The sequence below is a fragment of the Lissotriton helveticus genome, chromosome 2_1 (assembly GCF_964261635.1).
Source record: "Lissotriton helveticus chromosome 2_1, aLisHel1.1, whole genome shotgun sequence".
Classification (NCBI taxonomy): Eukaryota; Metazoa; Chordata; class Amphibia; order Caudata; family Salamandridae; genus Lissotriton; species Lissotriton helveticus.
In genome coordinates, this window is record NC_136059.1 from 300,863,589 (window position 1) to 300,886,696 (window position 23,108).

A 23,108-nucleotide genomic window follows, 5' to 3' on the forward strand; every position below is an offset into this window, starting at 1 on the left:
TCTGGAAAACAGAGATGGATGCTGCCAGATGCATATGTTCTTCTCGTAGTCACTATGGTGCAGGGGCAAGCTCATATCAGTCCTAAAGGTATTTTTAAGTTGCGAGACACTGTGTGGCTAAATGATAACATCCCGAAGACCGCTGCTCATTTGGTTAAATATTGTATGGTGTGTATGATGCACAATCCTGGAAAGGGTACTCCTACGCCACCTGGTAATTTTGCACTTCCCACTTTCCCTCTTGAGGTCCTCCAGATAGATTATATAGAAATGGATCGAGTCAACAATTTGAAATATGTGTTAGTGGTTGTTTGTGCATTCAGTAAATGGGTTGAGGCTTACCCCACCAAAGAAAATACCGCCATAGCGACACCAAAAGTGCTCCTGAAGGAGTTCTCTCCTCCCTTCGGCTTGCCCCGTATGATTTGGAGGGTTAACGGAAGTCACTTTAACTGGAGAGTCATCCAGTTTGTTTGTGAGGGACATATCAGGCAAAAATGTCATGCTGCAAATCACCCCAGTCCGCAGGTTTGGTTGAGAAGTACAATGCTACTCTCAAACTGAAATTGGCAAAGATTCAGTAGAGCACAGGGTTGCAGTGGCAAGCTGCTTTACCATTAGCCCTTTTGTCCACACGAACAGCACATTCTAGAACAAGACTGTCACCTTAAGAGGACGCGTTTGGGCACCCGGGAAATGTCTGGGGTGTCCCTCGCCCTCATCGGTTCTCAGAAATTGAATCCTCTGTTGGTGGACTATTTGTAGGAGTTGAGTAAAGGTTTGCGTTCTATTCAACAGATCCAGGATTCACTTCCGCCAGTACCCGAGGGGCCAGGCAATAACATTCGTCCTGGTGACTATGTGTTGATTCGTAACTTTCAGAGAAAGAAGAACATGGAGCCGAGGTGGAAGGGGCTGCTCCAGTTGGTCCTTGCAACACACACTGCCATCAAAGTCACTGGCCGAAATAACTGGGTTAATTGTCAGCATTGCCACAGAGTGCCTCTTCTTTTACCCTAAGACCAGTGGGTCAACTAAGGAATTGGGGACTCGGAGTGGGAACAGGTGCCACGATTTGTCCCCTTTTTGGATGCCAAGCTCACGTGGACACAAACAGAGGCTGAGAATGATGAGGTGCTCAATGCAGCAGTGCACCTGGTGATTATGGCAATTCAAGAGCCGCTTTCTACTGGCCCTTCTGTGTCTGAACACCTTTTTACTGACCCCTCGGTGTCCGGAGTAGCTAGGTACAATTTGCGCCCGTGACGGAGGTTTAGTGCGCCGAAGGAGAAGTCAGATTAGTAGGGATGGACTGCACAAATCAGAGTGTACCTTGCCTATGTTACCAACAGTAGATTAGGGAGAGGCAATTGGTGTACTGTTTGGACATTGGACAGGATAGATTGAACGTGTTTCCCTGGAGGGGGGTACGGTATGCTGGACAACGTCGGATTTCTTCAAGAGCTAGGATCAAACAGCTTCACTGCCAGTGCTCAAAAGCGCCAACGTTGATGAACAATAGGAGTCTGCCAGTGAGGCTCTAACAAACACGGCAAACTCTTGTTTTTTGCTATTAGTCTTATTGCATCCCTTTTCTCCGGTTACACAATGTATCCGTTTGGTCGGCCCATTACTGAGGAAGAAGAGCTATTTGCAACTCCGCTATTATTTACAAAATGCAAAATAGTTTTCGCATCCAACGTTGCAATTGCATTGATATTTATGTTAGGGATATCTTAGTTTTTAGAGAAAAAGTATCCTGTTCGCTCTTTGATTGGGACAACACCCGTCCCCCCTGAACAAATGTTTGTTATTTTAGCCCCTCACAAAGGAGAACATCGAAAGACTCACGCAATGTATTTTTACAAATGTTGCATCAGGCCAATGATCCTTCCAATGCAACTAGTTGCTGGATCTGTGGATTGCTCCCCTCAGTTACAAATAAGAGTGATATATTATTATCGATGCCATTATCATATCGCGGAAGTTGCAAGGGGTGGTTTGAACTGTTTACCATGGTGCATTACCACTTTTGATTTTCTGCTATAAATACGACATCTGCGGACTCTAGCACTGTGATAGAATATATATGTTTCCATCAAGGGTTTACTCCTTGGGGGTAGGAGAACAAGGGACTCCTAGTACATTGTCTCCAACAGCTTATATGAATGTGTATGAGTAGGTAAAGAATAAAACATGGCTTCGAAATGAAATGCTGGATTTTCAAGGGTTCAGTGCTACTGAATATTTCCGATCCTTCCAAATACGCAATATTACTAAATACAGAGCGATGCAAGTGTCAGTAGTCAACACAACAGCTGGTTTCTGTGTTCAGGGAATTAAGAAGGTGAAAGTGGGAGAGAGTAATCGCAATTACAGATATAAGCTGAGTACGATTAGTAGCCCGCCTTTGCTCCCACACCACATAATGTCTATTTTGTTTGTGGATCCCAAGCTTATGTTTGGCTTCCTAGGGGGTGGTCAGGCATATGTTACCTCTCTTTTCTTCTCCCACCAGTGTATATTGCACCGTCCAATTACCATAAGGACCACTGATTGCGGCATAGGAGTACATATCTGCCCCAAGTTAGAAGGGTTATTAACACAAAGGATATAGATCAGACAGATACCACTTTGCAACAGTTCACAGAGGCCATGAAAGGTATTGTACCCTTTTTGGGCCCTATGTCCAACAGCCTTAATATTCGTCGGCTCACAAGAGTTGTAGAAGGGGTCATTATTGGGACAGCAGGGATTCTGACGAATATCACAGCTGAGCTCCAGGCTACGAGGCTTGTTGTCCTACAGAACCAGATGGTGTTAGACGTCATCTTGCTAACCGGGGAAAGGCCTGTCGCGTCATTGGCAGTAGCTGTTGTGTATACATCCCAAACCACGCCTTCAATGTATATGCTGCCATACAGAAGTTGCACAGGCTTCCATCTGACATACGCCAAGAAAATGGTATTTGGACACTCTCAGGATGGTTCTGAGGCATATCTGCGTCCTGGGGTTGGAAGATCCATGCTTTCCTAGCGGTTGTCGATGGTATTTTCCTCACCTGCCGCCTCTGTATACAATGTCTCACAGCCTGTTGCTCTTATTGTATCACACTCCTCACCCCAAAGCAGAAGTTGCCCATTCATGATACTAATGCTATAATTATGTCTCACAAGGAGATAGATAGTTTTCTGCAGATAGACGAGGGTATATTTGAAGGAGTATCTTCCCTTGATGCTGAATACATGTAGTGATCCAAATTTTGAAGATTATTTGTTGTATACATGCTATGCTGCACTCTCTATACTTTCTCAACTTTCAATGGCTAGCTCATACTAAAAGGAGGGTTTGTTGAAATGTATAATTTATGCATTCATTTTGCTAGTGCATTGGTCTATGTAAAGGTAGCATTAGCGGCACCATTTGAAGTTGAGCTGCCATTTTGAGCCATGATCGAAACTAATTTCTGTCTCACTCGTATGTCTGCCTCAGCTAAAGCAGCTGCTATATTATTTTTTCCATGTATTTTTCCAAGGTTGAGCTTTGCTGTGCTAATGGACAGACTGTTTTTGTCATTGAATACCTTTCTCACTAGATAGGCCTGCTCCCATGCTTAGAGCGGCAGGGTGCAGACAGAGTAACCTTGACACTGAGATAACATGTACCCAGTCCTGGGATTGCAACTCATCCTTCTGTATCTCCATTGTTCACCAGCTACCAACTGGAAATTTCCAGTCTGGGTGTGTCTTTAGTATTTCTGAAAATGTACATTACATGTTACCCTGTTGGTAGAAGTCAGTCCCTCTGCAGCAATCTAAGGAGGCTGGTCAGACCGGACTCCACTCAAGTGTACTTTCAATAACTACCTTTGGTTTGTATTCTATACTGTCTGACCAACTCTTCATTTGTGAGGAAGGCTGAGAGGTGGTCGCAAGTGACCCGGTGGCCGTAATCGGGTCACTCCCTTCATGACCAAACCCCTGTGCACCACGTTGACTTGCAGTTGCCAAGGCTTGTTGGCTCTGCACGCCAAAGGTCTTCGGACTACAAGAAGCTCCAGCCTCCAGCATCACATCCCTCGAAAACCAGCATCTTCACTTCATCCTCTGCACCATGGGCCTCCATCTTTGGTGAGCTGCCTGGGGTGACTCTTGTGCCTTCAGCCTCTGGATCTTCTCGATGATCTTCCTTCGCTTCAGTGGACTCCCCTACTTGCTCGGGCCCTGCTCTAACTCTCCTGTACTTGGTGAGTCCCCTGGACCTTGCTGGTCCCAATGTTTGAATTCTTTCACTTTCCATGCGAATTGTGAATACCAAGTCTTGTTGGTGCTCCCGCCAGACAATGACCACCTAACACAACATCAGATGTGGGACTGCTCGTGCACGGCTCCTGGCCTTTCTCAGCGTCGCACGGTCCTCACAGCTAAAGCAACAAGGTCACAGTCTTCACTCCTGAAACTTTCGACATCAGTGGGCATTATACTTCCATGACTCCTGGTCACCTCCGAGAGGCATAGACTCTGTCACCTCTGCTTGCAGGTTCTCCTTTTCAAGAATCCACCCTTGGATTCCACCGGAATCCTTTACAGGCTTCTCCAGAGGCATCTTCTTTGAAGTCTTCCATTGTCGTCTACGGCAGGTTCACACGTCACTTTACCCCTATGCACACGGCTTCCCTGGTGCAGGTAACCTGGTTCCTGGGTCATCCACGGGTGGGGCAGCTCTCCAACCTTGCTTCTTCCAGGAAGGGTCTTTCTTCTTTAAAACTGCAAGCAAGACTTCTCCATTGACTTCTATTGGGCCCGCTGCTGTGTACCCACTCTGTACACAGCCTCCGTGGGTTTCCTGGGTACTTACCTTGGATGGTTCCTTGTTTCCCCAACTCCTCAGAGTCTTCTAGTCCACGTCCCATTCTCTTTTGCAGTTCGCATTTCACTTTCTTAGTATATAGTTTGGTCTCCACCTGAAGTATTCTTGTCTGTATTGTTGATATCTCCAGGTAGGAGATATACCTATGTGTTAGTATTTGTGTTGCATAATAAATAGACATATTGTTTATAAAACTCTGTGAAGTTCTTTTTCATCCAATCTACACTGTTGATTAAATGTGGTAAAACAAGCTTCTTTACAATCCTTTAAGATAAGCCTGAAGGCTGCTCTCCACAGCTACCACTTTGAGAACTTTCTATGGTTATCAAAGACCACTAAAATCACCATAAGAGTTGCCTGGATTGGTGCAAGGTGAATCCCTCCTTAAATTGTGCACCATGTACTAAGCCAGCCTACTACAGTTTCTCTACTGTGGTGGGACAGAAAGGCTAAAAACAACTATATTGCATGATCACAATAATTACTAGTTATTCAGATTAATTAAATCTTTTACCCATAGCTTTTTTGCTCCAAATTTGTTTCGAATTAGCATTACAGTTTGCTATCCTTTACTATTGGCCGAGCTTTGCGAATGTCTGAATGTCAGGGTTCAAACTCATCAGACATTTCACATTTTTCCATACACTGCTATGTCCTGAGTAATAGTTGTCTACCATGGGCCTCAATAGTGAAACTGGAAACCTTTACAAATATCAAATGAAACAGGGCAATAAAGCTCAAATTGCAAAGTAACTTTATACAAACCATTCCAGTGGTATTAAGTTTTCTTAACACTAGGCTCATTCTACGCTGAGGGTCTTCAAAGAAACGGAATGGCTTTCTGTGTTTGTCTCTATTGGCTGCAAAAAACAAAAAGTAAATAGGGTAATCTTAGTACATAGTACTCCCTAAGTTTTATCTAGAAACACTAGCTAGTGAGGTCCAAAAACGTCCTGATGGCTTTTTTTAACTTTACCAAGTATAGCTTGTGAGTGCTTATTCTGTTTATGCCTGTCCCTTTGTCCATCATCTACAATGGTTTACATATAAAACGATTAGTGAACCTATAGCTCGATTTGAGCCAAGAATGGGTTCAGAGCTTGAAATAGAAAATAGTCCTCTGGATTATGAATCATAAGATTATATATGCACATAACATTTCAATATGTCGAAAGATTTATATTTCACCTAAACAGGTTTTACAGAAAAGTTTCACCAATCTAAACATTCAACAAACAACTGGCATCAAGACTGATGCTTACTGAATGCATGTTGCATCCTGCACTTCTACATAATAGGTGCAATTTGTTAATTTAATGGAATGAGTTCAGATAACCCTCTTAGCATAAGTCACTTCAACGTTATCGACATTAGGTCTGATAAATGCCGGGATGCCCCTGGGTAAGCTGAGCGCGTTACAAGTTTCATATAATAAATGTTATACCCAATTCTATGTCAGGACCGTAGGAGAGGATTATGCGGATTATGCTCAAAACTTTCTTCCTTTATTACTTCAGCAGAGTGCAACTTAAAACTATCTTTCCCATTGTTGGACAGGCCCCACGAAGGGCTCGCTCCCTCCCCGCACGACAGGGCCCAGACACCGGCTCTCCGGGGGCTACCCGCAGAAGCAACCCGCAACCCGTCCCCTCCGGGACGCCTGCTCCCGGATATCTCTGTGTCACGGGCCCGGGCCCCCGTCAGCCCCATTGCCCGGCCCAGCCGCCATCTTGGACACTGCACCACGCGGCCGCGTGGCCTCAGCTCGACCCCAACCCTGGGCCCGGCCAGGCCCCGCCATCCCGGCACCACCATCCATCCAGGAGGTGAACGGACCACTTGGCAGGCTAATGGGAGAAAGAAGTGTCGATGGCTCTCCCCCGCCAGGTGCCGATCGCCCCCAGCCTCCCCGGGTGCTGGCTCCACCCCCCTGCTGGGTGTCTGGACTCCCTCATCCCGGACCTCCCGACCTCCCAGTGCGAGGGTCCGGACATCAAAGGGCGCCAGACCTATAACCGAGGCAGCCCCAGAGCAGGAAGGCAGTTGTATCCTGGAGTCGAGAGACACCGAGAAGAACTCATCCTTGACGGACTGCTGGCGCTGCCGCAGCCCTGCCTTGTGAACTATCGTCCTGCCTGCTGGCGCTGCCGCGGCCTTCTGCAACCTTCATCCTCGTGGAACCTGCTGGCGCTGCCGCGGCCCGTTGTACCTTCCATCCTCGTTGGGACCTGCTGGCGCTGCCGCGGCCCGTTGCCACCTACGATCTCTTCGGGACCTGCTGGCGCTGCAGCGGTCCGACCCGTCCGACCACCGAGCTCGAGGATTGTGAGCTACCGCCGTTTCACCTCAGTACCCGTAGGTACCAAGACTGTCCCGCTACCCCCTTCCCCTACTAGAGACTAGAATTGAGAGGATCATCGTGTCCTGATCTCCTTGTATCGTACTACCTTACTTCAAGAACTGCCTATAAAAGGTGTTACTCTGATCTTCGTGTGGTGTCCATCTGTGGGGGGGAAGTTACTTGTCTGTACGATCGCTGGAGACGGCCCTCACCGGAGGCCTCTCCCCTTGTGCTCGGCCGACCCTCCAGGTCCCCGTCTAACATTGGTGGCCAGCGGCACGATCCGAACCAACGCGTAAACCGTACAGAGAGTAACTCACCCTACGACTAATCCACAATGACGACCAGAGAGAGCGGATCTGCAGAGAAATTCCAGATGGAAAAACTGGAAGAGTACAACCACCGAGAGCTAAAACAATTTTGCATAGAACTAGGCATTGCCACCACCGGTCTGAGCACGAAAGAGGACTTCAAACACGCCCTAGAATCCTGGGCAGAGACAAATATCGCCGGATCCCGGGACCCCGAAGCCCCGGAAACAAACACCACTCTGACGGAAGAAAGGGGAACGGATCTCTCCCGGGAAGAGATCCGAGAACGAGAGAAAAATAGACTACACGAGTTAGAGCTGGCACGGCTCAAATTAGACGGAGAATTGAAACTGGCAGAACAAAAGATGAACTTAGAACACTTACGGCTCCAAGAAGAGCGAGAGGAAAAGCAGAGACAGAGAGAACTCGAAGAAAAAAAACTGGCATACGAACACGAGTGCAAGCTAGCGGAGATAGAAATGCGCAAACAGAACAAAGACCTAGGGGTGCCCGAGCAACCGCGCCCCCCAGGTACTACCGAACAGAAGGTCCACATCCCCAAGGATGTGGTCCGTGAATACTATCGGAACGACGACATAAAGCAGTGGTTCAAGGCCTACGAGATCGCCATGACTGCCCACCGGATCGCTCGAAGTGACTGGGGAGCCGATCTATGGGGGAGATTCGTCAATGAAGGCCGGGATGCCCTGCTGCAGCTTCCGGACCATCAAATGACGTCCTATGACCACATGAAGGCCGCCCTCCTCAGTCGATATGGGCTGACGCCCGAGATGTACCGCCAGAGGTTCCGCAACTGCACCCGGAGCCCGGGTACAACCTGGATAGAATATGTAAACTATTTCAGCCGAGCCTTCGAGGGATGGATCAAGGGTAGCAACGTAACAACCTACGAACAGCTCTTCAACCTCATTGTGTGGGAGCACCTCTCCAACAACTGCTTCGTCGAGCTCAGGCAGCACCTCCTCGACAGTAAATTGACTGACCCACGGCAGCTCGCCGCCGAGGCTGACCGATGGGAGAGCACCCGAGTGCCCCGGAGTGGGCCAAACGAGCAGAACAGAACCAACCAAGGTCATCATCGTCCCCGAGGAGGAGGAGGAGGACAGGGCCGGGGCAGAGACGCCGTCCCGGCCGCTCCCGTCAACAACACCCCGCCCCCGGCCGGCCGGGGCAACCCCCCGATGCGCCCGGGGTTCCGAGCCAACGTTACGTGTCATCGATGCCAGCGAGTCGGCCACTATGCCAGTGACCCGACCTGCCCAAAGAACCAGACCCCGGACCCCGCCAGGTGGCGGCCGCCGCCCTAGGAGAAGAGCAAGTCTCCGAAGAGCCTGAAGAGTATGAGCAGGAGCAGCCCGAGTGGGAACCTGCCGCCATGACCCTGGCCTGCCTAGGGCGAAGAGACCTGATCCCGCGGGCTCCCCTACCAGCCAACACCAGGAAATACAGCCAGTGGGTGAACATAAATGGGCGTAAGGCCGAAGCCCTGCGTGACACAGGGGCCAGTGTGACGGCCGTCCGTTGTCACCTGGTGACCCCAGAACAAATCCTGCCAAACGTTCTTTGCCCCGTCCGATCGGCCGACAATTCGGAGAGCCTGTGTCGGATGGCCTGCGTCCCCTTCGAATGGGGAGGAGTCTCCGGTATGTTAAAAGTGACTGTCCGCGACGATGCCCCCGTGGACTGCCTCCTAGGGAACGATCTCGAGAGTTCCCCGTGGGCAGCCGTTGAAAGAAGAGAGCACCTGGGGATGTTAGGCCTCCCGGGCTGGGCGTGCGTAACAACCCGGTCCATGGCCGCCGACACCATCCCTAGATCTGAAGGACCCGAATGGCCAGCACCTCCTCCCCCGATCGCTTCAGAGGGAGACTCCATCCCTGCGGACACCCCGGAACAAACCCACGAAGAGCCCGCTCAACCCCAAGACCTCCCGGACCTGGCTCAGTGGCGTCAGGAAGGGGGGCCCACCCAAGAACAATTCCGGCAAGAGCAAAAGACATGTCCCTCCCTCGAGGGACTGCGACAGCAAGCGCTCGCCCAGGGCACAGGAGACACCGCAGGGGCCCACTGGATCTATTGGGACAATGACCTACTGTACAGCGAACAAAGAATAGCGGAGCTGGGGGCCAGTCGAGTGCTGGTGGTGCCCCTCCGTTTCAGAGACTTCCTTCTGAACTTGGCCCATGATGTCCCCCTGGCTGGACACTTGGGGCAAGACAAAACATACAACCGCCTGGTGACTCACTTTTACTGGCCAAAAATGAGAAATGACGTCTCCACCCACTGCCGGTCCTGCCCGACCTGCCAGGCCAGCGGGAAGAGCGGCCGCAAGCTCAAGGCACCTCTTCAACCATTCCCCGTTGTGACCACCCCGTTCGAAAGGGTGGGAATAGACATTGTGGGGCCCCTGGACCCCCGAACAGCACAAGGGCATCGATTCATCCTGGTCCTGGTGGACCACGCCACCCGCTATCCTGAGGCGGTTCCCCTTCGAACTGTAACAGCACCAGTAGTAGGTCGAGCCTTAATGGGGATCTTCTCTCGAGTGGGCTTCCCCAGGGAAGTCGTCAGCGACAGGGGCACGAACTTTATCTCCAAATATATGAAATCCCTATGGCAACAGTGCGGAGTCACCTACCAATTCACAACCCCCTATCACCCGCAAGGAAACGGACTGGTCGAGCGATTCAACCGCACTCTCAAGGGGATGATCATGGGGCTGGAAGAACCCCTACGCCGCCAGTGGGACGTGCTACTACCGTGCCTCCTCTTCGCCTACCGAGAAGTCCCCCAGAAGTCCCTCGGCTTCAGCCCTTTCGAACTCCTGTACGGACACCCTGTTCGCGGGCCTCTCAGCCTAGTTAAAGAAGAGTGGGAAATGGCCCCCCTGAAGACCCCTCCAGACGTCTACAAGTACCTCCTGACCCTCCGTAATCAGACCCGGCGATTCAGAGAGCTCGCCAAAGCCAATCTTGAAGCCAGTCAGGAGGACATGAAGAAGTGGTACGATCAACATGCCTCCTCCATCGAATTCGAGCCGGGCCAGTAGGTATGGGTGATGTCCCCCATCGAACCTTGTGCCTTACAGGACAAATGGACGGGGCCCTTCAAGGTGATCGAGCGTAAGAGCCCCGTCACCTACCTCATCGACATGGAATCCCCCCGGAACCCCCTCCCCGTCCTCCACGCCAACAGACTCAAACCCCACTTCGTGCGCTCGGAGCTCAGCCTGCTGATGGCTACAGACAGTGGGGCAGAAGAGTACTCCGAGCCCCTCCCTGACCTACTGGGGGCCGGGGAAAAAGATGGTTCGGTGGACGGGGTCCAACTCTCCGAGGCTCTGACCCCGGAGCAGCGCCAAGACTGTCGGGCCCTCCTGCTGCAATTTGCAAACCTATTCTCCCTCACACCCGGGGTCACCCCCTGATGTCTGCACGACGTGGACACTGGCGACAGTCCTCCTATCCGACACCGGCCATACCGGGTACCAGATCGGGTACGCACCTGCATCCAAGAAGAAGTCTCCAAGATGCTCGCACTCGGAGTCATCGAACCCTCTGACAGCCCCTGGGCCAGCCCGGTTGTACTGGTCCCCAAAGCTGCGGCCCCGGGCACCACACCTGAGCTCCGGTTCTGCGTCGACTATCGGGGTCTGAACGCTGTCACCCGAACCGACGCTCACCCCATCCCCCGAGCCGACGAACTAGTTGACCGCATGGGGGCGGCCCGCTACCTAAGCATCTTCGACCTGACGGCGGGCTACTGGCAGATCGGCCTCACCCCCAGGGCACAAGAACGATCCGCTTTCTCCACCCCGGATGGACACTACCATTTCAGAGTGATGCCATTCGGCATGAAAAACGCTCCAGCCACGTTTCAACGACTTGTGAACCAGGTATTGGCGGGCCTCGAAGAGTTCAGCGCCGCATACCTGGACGACATCGCGGTGTATAGCCGCCACTGGTCAGACCACCTCCGAGGGGTCCTGCAGGCCCTCCAACGGGCCGGCCTCACAATCAAGGCCAGCAAGTGCCAAATCGGCCAGGGGTCCGTGACCTACCTCGGACACCAAGTGGGGAGCGGTCTGGTGGCCCCCCTCCAGCTCAAGATCGCTGCCATCCAGTCCTGGCGCCCCCCCCGTAACCCAAACCGAGGTCCGAGCCTTCTTGGGGCTCACCGGATACTATCGGCGGTTCGTAAAGGACTATGGCAGCATTGTGGGGCCCCTCACGGAACTCACATCCACGACCAACCCAAAAACAGTCAACTGGACTCCCGACTGGCAAGCGGCCTTCGAGAGGCTGAAGGCCGCCATGTGCACCGCTCCTGTGCTCCAGGCCCCCGACTACAGCCGTGAGTTCATCGTCCAGACAGATGCCTCAGACCATGGCATCGGGCCGTCCTCTCCCAACTGAACCCCGAGGGAGTCAACCAACCAGTGGCCTTCATCAGCAGACGCCTCCTGCCCCGAGAACAGCGCTGGAGCACCATTGAGCGAGAGGCCTTCGCAGTAGTATGGGCCCTCAAGAAGCTCCGGCCTTACCTCTTCGGAAACCACTTCCGGGTACAAACAGATCATCGGCCCCTGCAATGGCTAATGCAAATGCGGGGGGAGAACCCCAAACTATTGCGATGGTCCATCTCCCTGCAGGGGATGGACTTCACTGTGGAGCATCGCCCTGGCCAAGACCACGCCAACGCGGATGGCCTGTCCCGCTTTTTCCGCCTCGACGAGGAGAGTCCCCAAGAGGATGGGTGACTCTCCCCGCCTTCAGCTGGGGGGGACGCATGTTGGACAGGCCCCACGAAGGGCTCGCTCCCTCCCCGCACGACAGGGCCCAGACACCAGCTCTCCGGGGGCTACCCGCAGAAGCAACCCGCAACCCGTCCCCTCCGGGACGCCTGCTCCCGGATATCTCTGTGTCACGGGCCCGGGCCCCCGTCAGCCCCATTGCCCGGCCCAGCCGCCATCTTGGACACTGCACCACGCGGCCGCGTGGCCTCAGCTCGACCCCAACCCTGGGCCCGGCCAGGCACCGCCATCCCGGCACCACCATCCATCCAGGAGGTGAACTGACCACTTGGCAGGCTAATGGGAGAAAGAAGTGTCGATGGCTCTCCCTCGCCAGGTGCCGATCGCCCCCAGCCTCCCCGGGTGCTGGCTCCACCCCCCTGCTGGGTGTCTGGACTCCCTCATCCCGGACCTCCCGACCTCCCAGTGCGAGGGTCCGGACATCAAAGGGCGCCAGACCTATAACCGAGGCAGCCCCAGAGCAGGAAGGCAGTTGTATCCTGGAGTCGAGAGACACCGAGAAGAACTCATCCTTGACGGACTGCTGGCGCTGCCACAGCCCTGCCTTGTGAACTATCGTCCTGCCTGCTGGCGCTGCCGCGGCCTTCTGCAACCTTCATCCTCGTGGGACCTGCTGGCGCTGCTGCGGCCCGTTGTACCTTCCATCCTCGTTGGGACCTGCTGGCGCTGCCGCGGCCCGTTGCCACCTACGATCTCTTCGGGACCTGCTGGCGCTGCCGCGGTCCGACCCGTCCGACCACCGAGCTCGAGGATTGTGAGCTACCGCCGTTTCACCTCAGTACCCGTAGGTACCAAGACTGTCCCGCTACCCCCTTCCCCTACTAGAGACTAGAATTGAGAGGATCATCGTGTCCTGATCTCCTTGTATCGTACTACCTTACTTCAAGAACTGCCTATAAAAGGTGTTACTCTGATCTTCGTGTGGTGTCCATCTGTGGGGGGGAAGTTACTTGTCTGTACGATCGCTGGAGACGGCCCTCACCGGAGGCCTCTCCCCTTGTGCTCGGCCGACCCTCCAGGTCCCCGTCTAACACCCATAAAACACAGGAAAAGAACTACAAGACAAAAGGTCAGTCAATCACAACAAAGGTCAGGGACATAAGGTCGACTACATCTTGATTATCCTCCTTTTTAGGCCTTGCCAAAATGACCTATTTCTATTGCTTTGGCTTTTCAGCCAAACACGTGCAGGCGCTCCATTGCCTTCAATGGCAGCGCGTGCACGTGGGCGATTCACTTGCGGGAGAGAGCGCCACCATATGGTAGCAATTATCGCTCCTGCAAGTGAATCACGCCCGCTCCCCTCCTCCCCCCTGCTGCCATTCGAGGCGTGCCTCCCCCTGCTTACTCATTTAAGGACATATCGTTCCAGGGCTCCGGCAGTGCTAGCCGGGACAGAACGGACTCAAGCCTCCGAGGCCATCGGGCCTAAGCACGTGTCCGTTTGGTCCGAGGAGACCACAACACGCACCAGCTGTCCATATTCCCTCGCTCCACTCCACACACACATGAGCCGGGAGGAGTCGCTCCCCGCACTGTTATCAGACAGCGGCTTCGACACAAAAAGTAATACAGTGAGCTGAGCGCCAATTTGTTGTATTTCTTTCTGCACTGTCTGCATTCCTCTAAAGATCAAGTCACTATATGGAAAGACCGTGCGTCGAAGAGCTTGGCCTTGATCCCCCCCCCCAGCTTCGCCCTTGATCCTACCTCTGCACAATTTCACAACAGACAGCTGTCCACAAGGCAGCACCCTTTTCTTGAAGCCGCTGTTTTATTTCTTCACTGGTGGATTACCGGCGGGGCGTGACCCACACACCTCAGTCCTGAAAATAAGACATTACAAACTGCAGAGTGCTCGCCAGAGCCAGCCCTGGGGCAGGGGCAGGGGCACACCTCCCTGAACATCGCCATTCTTGGGTCGGGTTTTTGTACAACAGAAGGGACATTATTTCAGACAGCATATTGATATGTTTCCTCCTGAAGGTAAGTCCCCACAATGAAAGCTTTGCACAGAATACATTCACGGGTGCCGCTTTACTGATCCCTTAAGGTAACTCCGGTGCTTTAGAAGTGTGGCTCAATGGTGTGGAGAAGTGTGGCTCAATGGTTAGAGCGGCAGACCCTGATGCAGAGGTCTGGTCTGGGACCAGGGTTCAATACCCGCCTCGGCGGGTCCTGGTCTCAATTTCCTCAGACCTGATAATTCTCGCCTCGTTGTCTATTCTAATCATGGGTCCCATCTCCACAACGGCCCCAACAGCGCTGGGATGCCTGGCTTCACCTTGGGGATGCCCAAGAGTGGACATTTCACAGGGATAAAGCCAGGAAGGGTTCCTGAGCGGTATACGGACAGCGCCGGGACACCTCGGGTGTGCTTTACAAATGTCCTAATTTTATTTCATTTAAATGGGCCGGTACTCCCCGGTAACCCTATGGCTTTTCCTTTCTTCTTTGCCAGCACAGCAGAAAGGGAAAGAGCCATACAATTCCAGCAACGAGCACGAACAAGGTTTACCATCAGTACCAGTTCGATTGAGGACCCATCCACAAGAATCTTTTCTGCCACTTCGTAGGTGAGAGCCCTGTGCGCAGCCCTAATCTTCTCGTGTTAACAAAAATGGAATGTACCCATGTGCACTGCAGGGGAGGATGCAGTGCTTTACCATGGCGCCCTCTCTTTCAGGCTTCCACTATATGCAGGATGCTGTTGCTGGGCAGGGCAGGGAGGAGAGCAGGTGGCTGGCTGCCTCACGTCCTTTGCTGGATGTAATGTTTTAATTAATAAGTGCTACTCACTAATTGCGTTTACTCTCACTGCGGGTACTTCCATGCAGTCCAGAAAGAAGCTGTCTATTCTGGTCTGTGGAAATCGAAAGGCTTAACTGTGTGCAAGATCCCTGGGTTATGTTTCAATATGGCATATGACAAGTACATATATCTTAAGTAGGGAGATAGTGATCCTTTAAGAAATGCATTTTCACTTCCTTTCTGATTTGCATGAGGGTTGAAGTATTTTTTTTATATGTTGTTCCAGATCATGGATGTGAAGATGAAGAACGTTTTCTTTCTGTTTTTTCCTTTTTTCTGCTTTCCATCGCTGGTCTGCCAGGGTCCTGACTCCTTATGATATATTATTGTGGAGAGTGCACGTTCACCGTAAGGTCTCTTGGCACGAAGGTAGAGGAAGTGGGACTGTCTACCTGAAGTATTTTTTCTTGGCCTGGCATGGAAGTGTTCTGTTTCTGATGACTACATAGGTGATGCAGTTGGTCATAAAGATGACTTGAGCCTTGGTAGTGAGCCAGAATTGTTTCTTCCCTCAGTGTGGGTGGATTTGACCAACTTCTACAAGCTTCGACCGAAACTGACATCTGGAAGGAAGGATTTCTGGAGGCATAGCTCTTACCTTACCCATATCCAGTTACCTGCCACAGATGCAGGAATGACTAGATTCCCCAAATGGTGAATGTTACTAACGTCTTACAATAATCACAAGTAGGAAAAAATGATTTCTTTTCTGCAAAGACTGTGTGCATTGTGGGAGGGACCCATACATCCAGCCATACACCGCATTTTAAAGCAAATTGATGCAAATTCAAGTAACTCTCCGGGGACAATACCTGCAGTTTTCAACTAAAGTGAAATCATCTGTTTAAGGTGCGGTTTCTCCTTCATTGACTGCCTTCTTCTGGTTGCACACCGAACACTCCAACTTGGGAGTTCTGCACGAACAGAGTACCACTACTGTGTTCTGACAAAAGCATAATATGAACACTGGATTTCCATCCATGTAAAATTAGTGAATTGGCAAAATGGTACACAGACTACTGTAAATATTGTTGCAAAAATGTAGCTGTCATTTCAGATGTGGCCAGAGGGCTTGACCCCTCAGACAGGGAGCCTAAGAACCACTCACACCACTACAAGCCAGGACACATTTCCCAGTACTGGAAGGAGGGAGCGGGCAGAGAAGTCAAAAGGATCGTGGTTAGCCGGGGATATCTGTTACTATGCTGTGGAGGCATCCAGAAGTGTGATGCTGTGAGCAGTACAGAGATATGAATGAGAAGTGCCAAATGCCTGCCCCTCCTCAAACATGGTGGTGGTGAGGCCTAGTGGTTGTAGCAGGAACAAGTGTTGCAATTTCCATACAGCAGATTAGAAATCTGTAGGGTTCCACAGCACTATGAGGTGCACCAGTCTGGTCGTCATCAGTTGACACAACAGCTGGCTGTATTTGGTATGCATGAAAAAAAGTGAGCCACACAGTGAGAGTCAGGCACGCAAGGCCCATAGGGCTCAAAGTGCTTCAGCCGCCCGTCGTGTGTGTCAGCCCGGCTGAGACAGCTTCCTGGGAACACACACACAGACAGCTTTTGAGCTGCCAGCTGCACCGGAGTACTTCACAGGTGTTTAAAAGACCATTCACTTGTTAACAAGGTTTTGTTGTTTTTTCCCCCTTCTTAGAGCCCCTGCATCTCCACTCCATTTGGCTCTAGTTGCGCCTCTGGTGAGCGTGGGAGCACCATGCAACCCACAGCAAACAAGGGAGGAAGTCAAGCCTTGAACTTGAGTAGAAAGAGCAGGGCTGAGGGAAGCTTTGAGCATCAAACACATGTTGGTACAGGGTGCCTCACTTATCAGAAACAGTGGCTACAGCAGGCCACCTGACCACCATAATCTACAGTGACACCACACTTATATGAACATGGTTATATGTGCCTCCATCCCTTCACTAGCCCCTCAGAATTTTGGACTAGGTTTTGCTGAGTGGCACAGTATCTGAAAGTGAATGAAACTGTAAAATATTATGCTCTGTTGTGAGACCCCAGATAACTTGCTTTTCCCAGGATCACCAGCATGACAGCTGACAGCTTCCTTCCACCCGATGCGGGTCAGAGTTGCATTTTAGGATGTAGTCTTTTTTTCTTGTAATTAATTGCCTGTTGTACAGGAGTTGTGCGGGGGCTGCTCTCATCTCATATGTCAGGCATACTCTGTATGCTGACCTTTAAAACATAGTTTTGCTTTCATGTACCTATTGGGTGTTTGAGTTTGTGGCAATACTACTGCAATCCTGATGTGTGACTGGCCTTTTTTTGGTTCAGAGGCACAGCTCACAAGCCTAATGTGCACTGTCTGCTCCTACTACAAACTCTTTTCTTTCTACATCCCTGTCTTGTACCATCCACTCCCATCACAGATAGCCTTCAACATTCTGTTAACAATCCTTTTATTCCTCTCTGGTACTCTTCTCCAAATAGAATGCCTCCTCTCATTTACACTTCGCAACCACCTGAGTCTGAAACTTCCATGTGCCAGCCATCCTTCCTAAATACCTTCTTTAATGTGTGGGCTTGGGAAACTCCCAAATGCGAACACCCCAAAACGTACCTCAATAACTTGGCTATAGAACTGATGATTCAGAAACAGTGTTAAACCTTAATTTTATGAGGCAATGTGTCCACAAGGTAAAGGCACATCCACAGACATCAAAATACAATGTATCCAGTAAAGGCCCAATCAATTATTAACTTATTAAATTCTAGATCAGCAGGGTAAGTTTAAAAGATGTATTACAGAAATTCAAATAGTACGATGGGGTCAGTCGTAAAGGCTGTCAGTAAATACAGCATTACAGGATAGTGCAAAGTCAGAATTAACACAAGTCCCAAATTAGCAGCAAAATAACCCAGCGTTAAAGTTTAAAAATCACTCACTAGTGAAGTAATACTGCCACAAACTGCGCAGCAGTGCACTGTATTTGTCTTTTCTTCATGCGTAATTTTCTTTTTCAATGCATAATTATCTTTTCTTGATGTTAACCCTGTGGCATAATTTGGTTCTCCTCTGTCTCTTAACTCTAGAGTTAAAGAACGTCACGTATGTAAGCAATCTCGAATGCTCTTGTTAATGCAAAGTAATATCATAGGAACAGGATCATTCATCTTTCAGTAAAACAAGTCTCCGCACCTTTTATTATTTTTTTTTATATACAGGTACCTCTGACAAAAAGGGAAACTTGATAGTTACCTTTCAAAAATCAACTGGTACACCTTAATACATGCAAGGGCAAGACCAATACATTACAGATTAAAGTAATTGTCATCATTTGCACCCCAAAACATTCTTGAGCCCTTTAAATGTTGTTTATTAGCCCTGCCCTTAGTCCCGCCTCTAGCCCCGCCTCCTTGCCACGCCTCCGGCTCAATCTGATGAGTACCTGCACTTTTTTTTCCCATTTAAAGCACTGGGTAACTCTAGCCTCATTCTCTGTACATTTGGGGGTCTAAGGGAAGGGGGGGTTGAGGGGTTTAGGGGTAGGGGCCATGTGTGTTTCTGTCCCACTGAAGGGAGCAGGAATCTACCTCTTTGTCACCACAGTCACTGTTCGCATCACCATGTGCTTTTTTTTTAGGTTATACTGTTCACATGCACTTTAGCTTAGTTGATTTAATTGATCTGAAACCAGCCTAAACGTTTTATGACCGTATTTATAAAAAAATAAAAATCTGTATCTGTGGGGTGCAGATCTACTTTAGATTTTGTTCACAAAAGGTTACCAGACTGCGTTCTAAAGCTTGCACACTCCAGGGTTTTTGGGAGCTCTCTTGGAAAAGCTTCTCGAGTTCTCAGTTCCGGTCGTGAGAAGGCAAGGTGGGCTGCATAGTAATTATGCACAGTGTGCATCTGTGTGTGGAAATGCCTTGCACTCGTTCAGTTGCACTTTTTCCATTTTCTTTTCTCCACAGGAAAATACTTTTCACCCGCTGAGAAATACCTGTCCCTGATCCAGTGCCGGGGCTGAAAATGCTGCCAAGGAGGCTACAGCCCACTTCTACCTCCGGTGTGCCCAACTTTCAACACTCTCACTGCCTCAGTCTCTATCCTGTAACCATGCTCTGCTGTCTGTCCCCTAAGACATGCGTTTTAACTCTTTACCTACACAGAACGATGAGTGCGAAAACAAAATGTACACCAAATGAAAATGCTTTTTTAAAACATATTAATCAGTGCGGTCTGACTGGGTTTGTTGCAGGTCAGGAGGCTGCTTGTGCACAGCAGGTCATGTCACTGCTAGTGCTGCCTGTAATTAGTTTGGTCCAGTTATGATGATGGCATAGGCATCCACTGCTCATTTTGCTGTGACCCTGCCTGCCACAGCACAAGCACTGTCCCCAGCCGCAATGCTGCAACGCCTGTGAGACGTGAGTATGGCTGTTGCACCTACTGGGCTCAAGTACACTCAGCAATTAGCATGCTTGGAGGCAGCGCACGGAAACTGCAGGTGACTCCATAGTGCACAAAGTTGCGGTGGGCCACAGCCACATCAAGTGGGAGGCTTAGGCTAGGCAGTGGCAGGGTGCAGCAGACTCCGGGAATAGAATGCAAGCCATTCGTTAATGATGACTGCTTGGATTCATGAAAGGCGTGACGACATCATCACTAAAGGGATGATACACAATAATGCCTGCCTGAACAGACGTATGCCTGCATATGAAAACATACCAGCCCGTCACCATGCAAGGTATGTGGTTCTTTTTATTTTAAATTGGACAATTATTATTGAGACCACCACCTGCAAGACCAGAAATCGTAGCCCCGTCCCTGTGAAAGAAGTGCCGGTGCTGAGCACCAGAAAGCACCTGCTCAAATTAAGCACTGCCCTGATCCCACCAATTTTGGGTGCATGTTCTTTCCGCCCAGACCCAGGAAATGAATGTATCTCTTACACGTGTCTAATAATAACACGAGAACATACATGTAAACACCGGTATTTGGAGATGAGTTGGTTCGGTGAATTTTGTGAGCACTGCCGGAATCAGCTTGCAGCTTTCTTGCAGGTTACTGGTTAATTCCCAGCAGATTCACCCATCCGTTCAGCCTTCCGAGGCAGGCCAATGAGATGTGCTTTCAGCTTGGGAGAACAATCAACCTGTTATTTACACAGCCCCAAATCCGTCAGTATCTAGGAGCAAGCACTGCCCTAAATGTATGCTATGCTATTAACACACATATACATAGAATGTTCACTTTTCACTAATATTTACATAAGGTAAAATCGTTTTATAAATTATAAGCTACATTATGCTTCAAAATTAGATTTCGACTGATTTTTTTGTCAGTAGTATACAAATGTTCGGTCAAGCATATGCATTTAAGGCATTTTACTTTATTTGTATCCATGCTCGTTGTTACTAGCATTTCTGTGTTTCATAGATAGAGGTTTTTCTTTAATTTAACATCACTCTTTCCTCGTAGCATCTTCAGCAGGATGCCTGATCCCTTTCTAAAACAATGAAATCATTCTCTGTACTGTACAAACACAAAGGGGCCGATTTACGAGCCCCTTTCGCACCCTAAATGGCTGGGTTTGCTGCTACTTGATATCTACAAAGGATGTCTCGTGACGGAAGTGACAGCATTTACTCCCCCATAATTGCAGAACTCTCCAACTACACAAGTCCACAAGCAACCGCGTAACTCTACCTTGTGTGGCAGCTTGTTGGGTGAGGCTGTTAATGCTAGAGGGAGTCCCCCAAATTATTTTTAACTCAGTATTCCCCTCTTTTACCTGTCGATCTTATTTATTCACCCTCATATTTAGAACCTTGGTGGCTAGTATACACGGATTACAATGCCTGTCAGGTGTTTAATTTGTAAACGCATACGTGCCGGGGCCGAAGCTCTGCTCTGCAGGCGCTACTGGATGTCAGGGTGTCAATCTAACACTAAGCCTATTTAGTGACGATTCGACCTCCTGACACTTTGACTCAGCACCAGCCCCTCCCTGACGGCCCTCTAGCTCACAGGCTCCTAATTTCTAATTTGCGAACTGATTTTGCGTTTTTCTCTTTTTTGTTCCTTGTCTCTCTCTCCCTTGGGGTCAAAGTCTAATGAGAAAAAAACTATGCCCTGGTCCCCATAGATAAGGCAGTGGGCTTCACCTGCAACCACCACCTCAAATTAAGCAGGGACTATGTCAAATGTAGAAGAGTGCTGTTCATTGTGACCGTGTCTCTGTCTGCTGCCCTCAGCTCCCAGCTGTGAAACTGCAGGTTTCAGGAGTGGCTACATGACATGACCTTTCCGAAAGCATCCCCCCACCCTCCCTAAAGTCGCAGCAAATCTGTTTTACTTCCTGTGACATGGTATGTAGCAGGAAAGGTTATTGGAGTTAGTGGCACCGATCAGCAAGGCAGATAAGGAGGGGATGCTGTTGGGTGCAAGGCCCCAGGGTAGGTGAGCTGCTCTGTGTGCGACTGGCTGCCAAGCTCCATTAAGGCGATTGGCAGCCAGTCCAGGAGGCGGATAGTGGTCTGGAATCATGTCGCGCTACGGCGGGCGTTACCACGGGGGTAAGTGAACTGACAAACTTGAGCCAGGGCAGCAACCCAGGGTAAGTTAACTGACAAAAGAGAGCCAGGGCAGCAACTCCACCCCGGTTTAGATGCTGCAGCAGAGTCGCTATAGTTGGTGTTGCGGCGAGGAACACAGTGTAGGAGCACTAGACGTTTTCATAAGTTCTTTTTAAACAGCGTGTTTGTCGGGTAGAAACCGTCGGCAGTGGTTTGACACTCGCTTCTTTTTTACGGCTACTACCCTTGATTCGTTTTGTTGCAGTAAACTGCGTGCATCTCCTCCTCACTCTCAAAATGGATGGCGAGCAAACGGCACTGGCGCGAGCGCCACGCTCCAAAACCTCACTCGCGCAATAAACAGACCACGCAGGTGTTAAGCGTAAAAGGCCATTTATTAGGACCAGGCTGCACAACTAAACAGTAACAAATAACACCAACATCAATAACAGCAACCCCCACAACATTCTTCACTCTCTTCACCCCCTCTGACTCATGACTCCAACCACTCCGTGTCCCCTCCGTACCTCATCCATATCCACACGTCACCTAGCACCCTAACCCGATAACCTCTGGCATTCCACTCATGCCTCCAACTCCTCCCCTCATTCAATCTCCCCCTCCCCGAGGGATGGGTGCGCCCGCTCTTGACCCCCCTAACCCTCCAAAGTATCGCCAACCAGGTAAACCCCTATAGGGCGGTTACCTGCCCCCCCCCACTAGGACCCCTACATGCTTCTTACAACCACCTCTCCTTCAGTCAGGCCTGCTACACCAAATCGCCTCATTCCAGAGCTTGCTGACCACATCCCTCATCTCCATCATGTAATAAGCATTCCCTAAGAGTGAGAGATGCACTCCGTCGTCCCTTAACAGTAATGGTTCCTCAAGTCGCAGTCCAGTATGGGATATCACCTTAACGTCCTTGTCCCCGCAAAACAGTCTCATAGCTCTGTTGAGCTTCCTCAGGGCCTTTTCAATAGCCCCATGTTTAATTGCCCCCCTCCTGACCTTCCTGGGAACACACTCAGTCCAGGCAATGCAAGTCCCTGCAAGCCTGACTTTCAGCACCTCCAAATCCCTCTGCATGAGCTGCATGAGCTGCAAGAGCGCCAAACCCGACAGCTTCACCAAATCATTCTCCCCCCAAGTGTATGATCAAAAGGTCCGGCCATCACTTCTGAGGAACCATCTTTGCGAGCCAAGGCAATAGTGCCCCCCATCGCATTCCCCCTTTACCCCACCAGTGCACCTCATGCTGTTGTCCTTTGAAACCCAGGTTACGGCCGTACACCTGTTGCTCCGCATACTTGGATGTCCAGTGGACGAAGGAATGCCTCATGATCCAAGTTACCGCCCTGGCCCCCGGGCCACCCACACAACCTACAAAA

General features: G+C 50.4%; 1 protein-coding gene across 3 annotated transcripts in view; it reads right to left on the bottom strand.

Annotated features, from left to right (window-relative positions):
- Window positions 1-23,108, bottom strand: part of LOC144819324 (uncharacterized) — a 1,068,202-nt gene that overhangs the window by 911,287 nt on the left and 133,807 nt on the right. For all 3 annotated transcript variants that reach the window (XM_078677268.1, XM_078677269.1, XM_078677267.1), the window contains exon 2: window positions 5,635-5,729. In XM_078677268.1, the coding sequence (XP_078533394.1) occupies window positions 5,635-5,729 (95 nt within the window). The remainder of the gene's footprint in view (window positions 1-5,634; window positions 5,730-23,108) is intronic.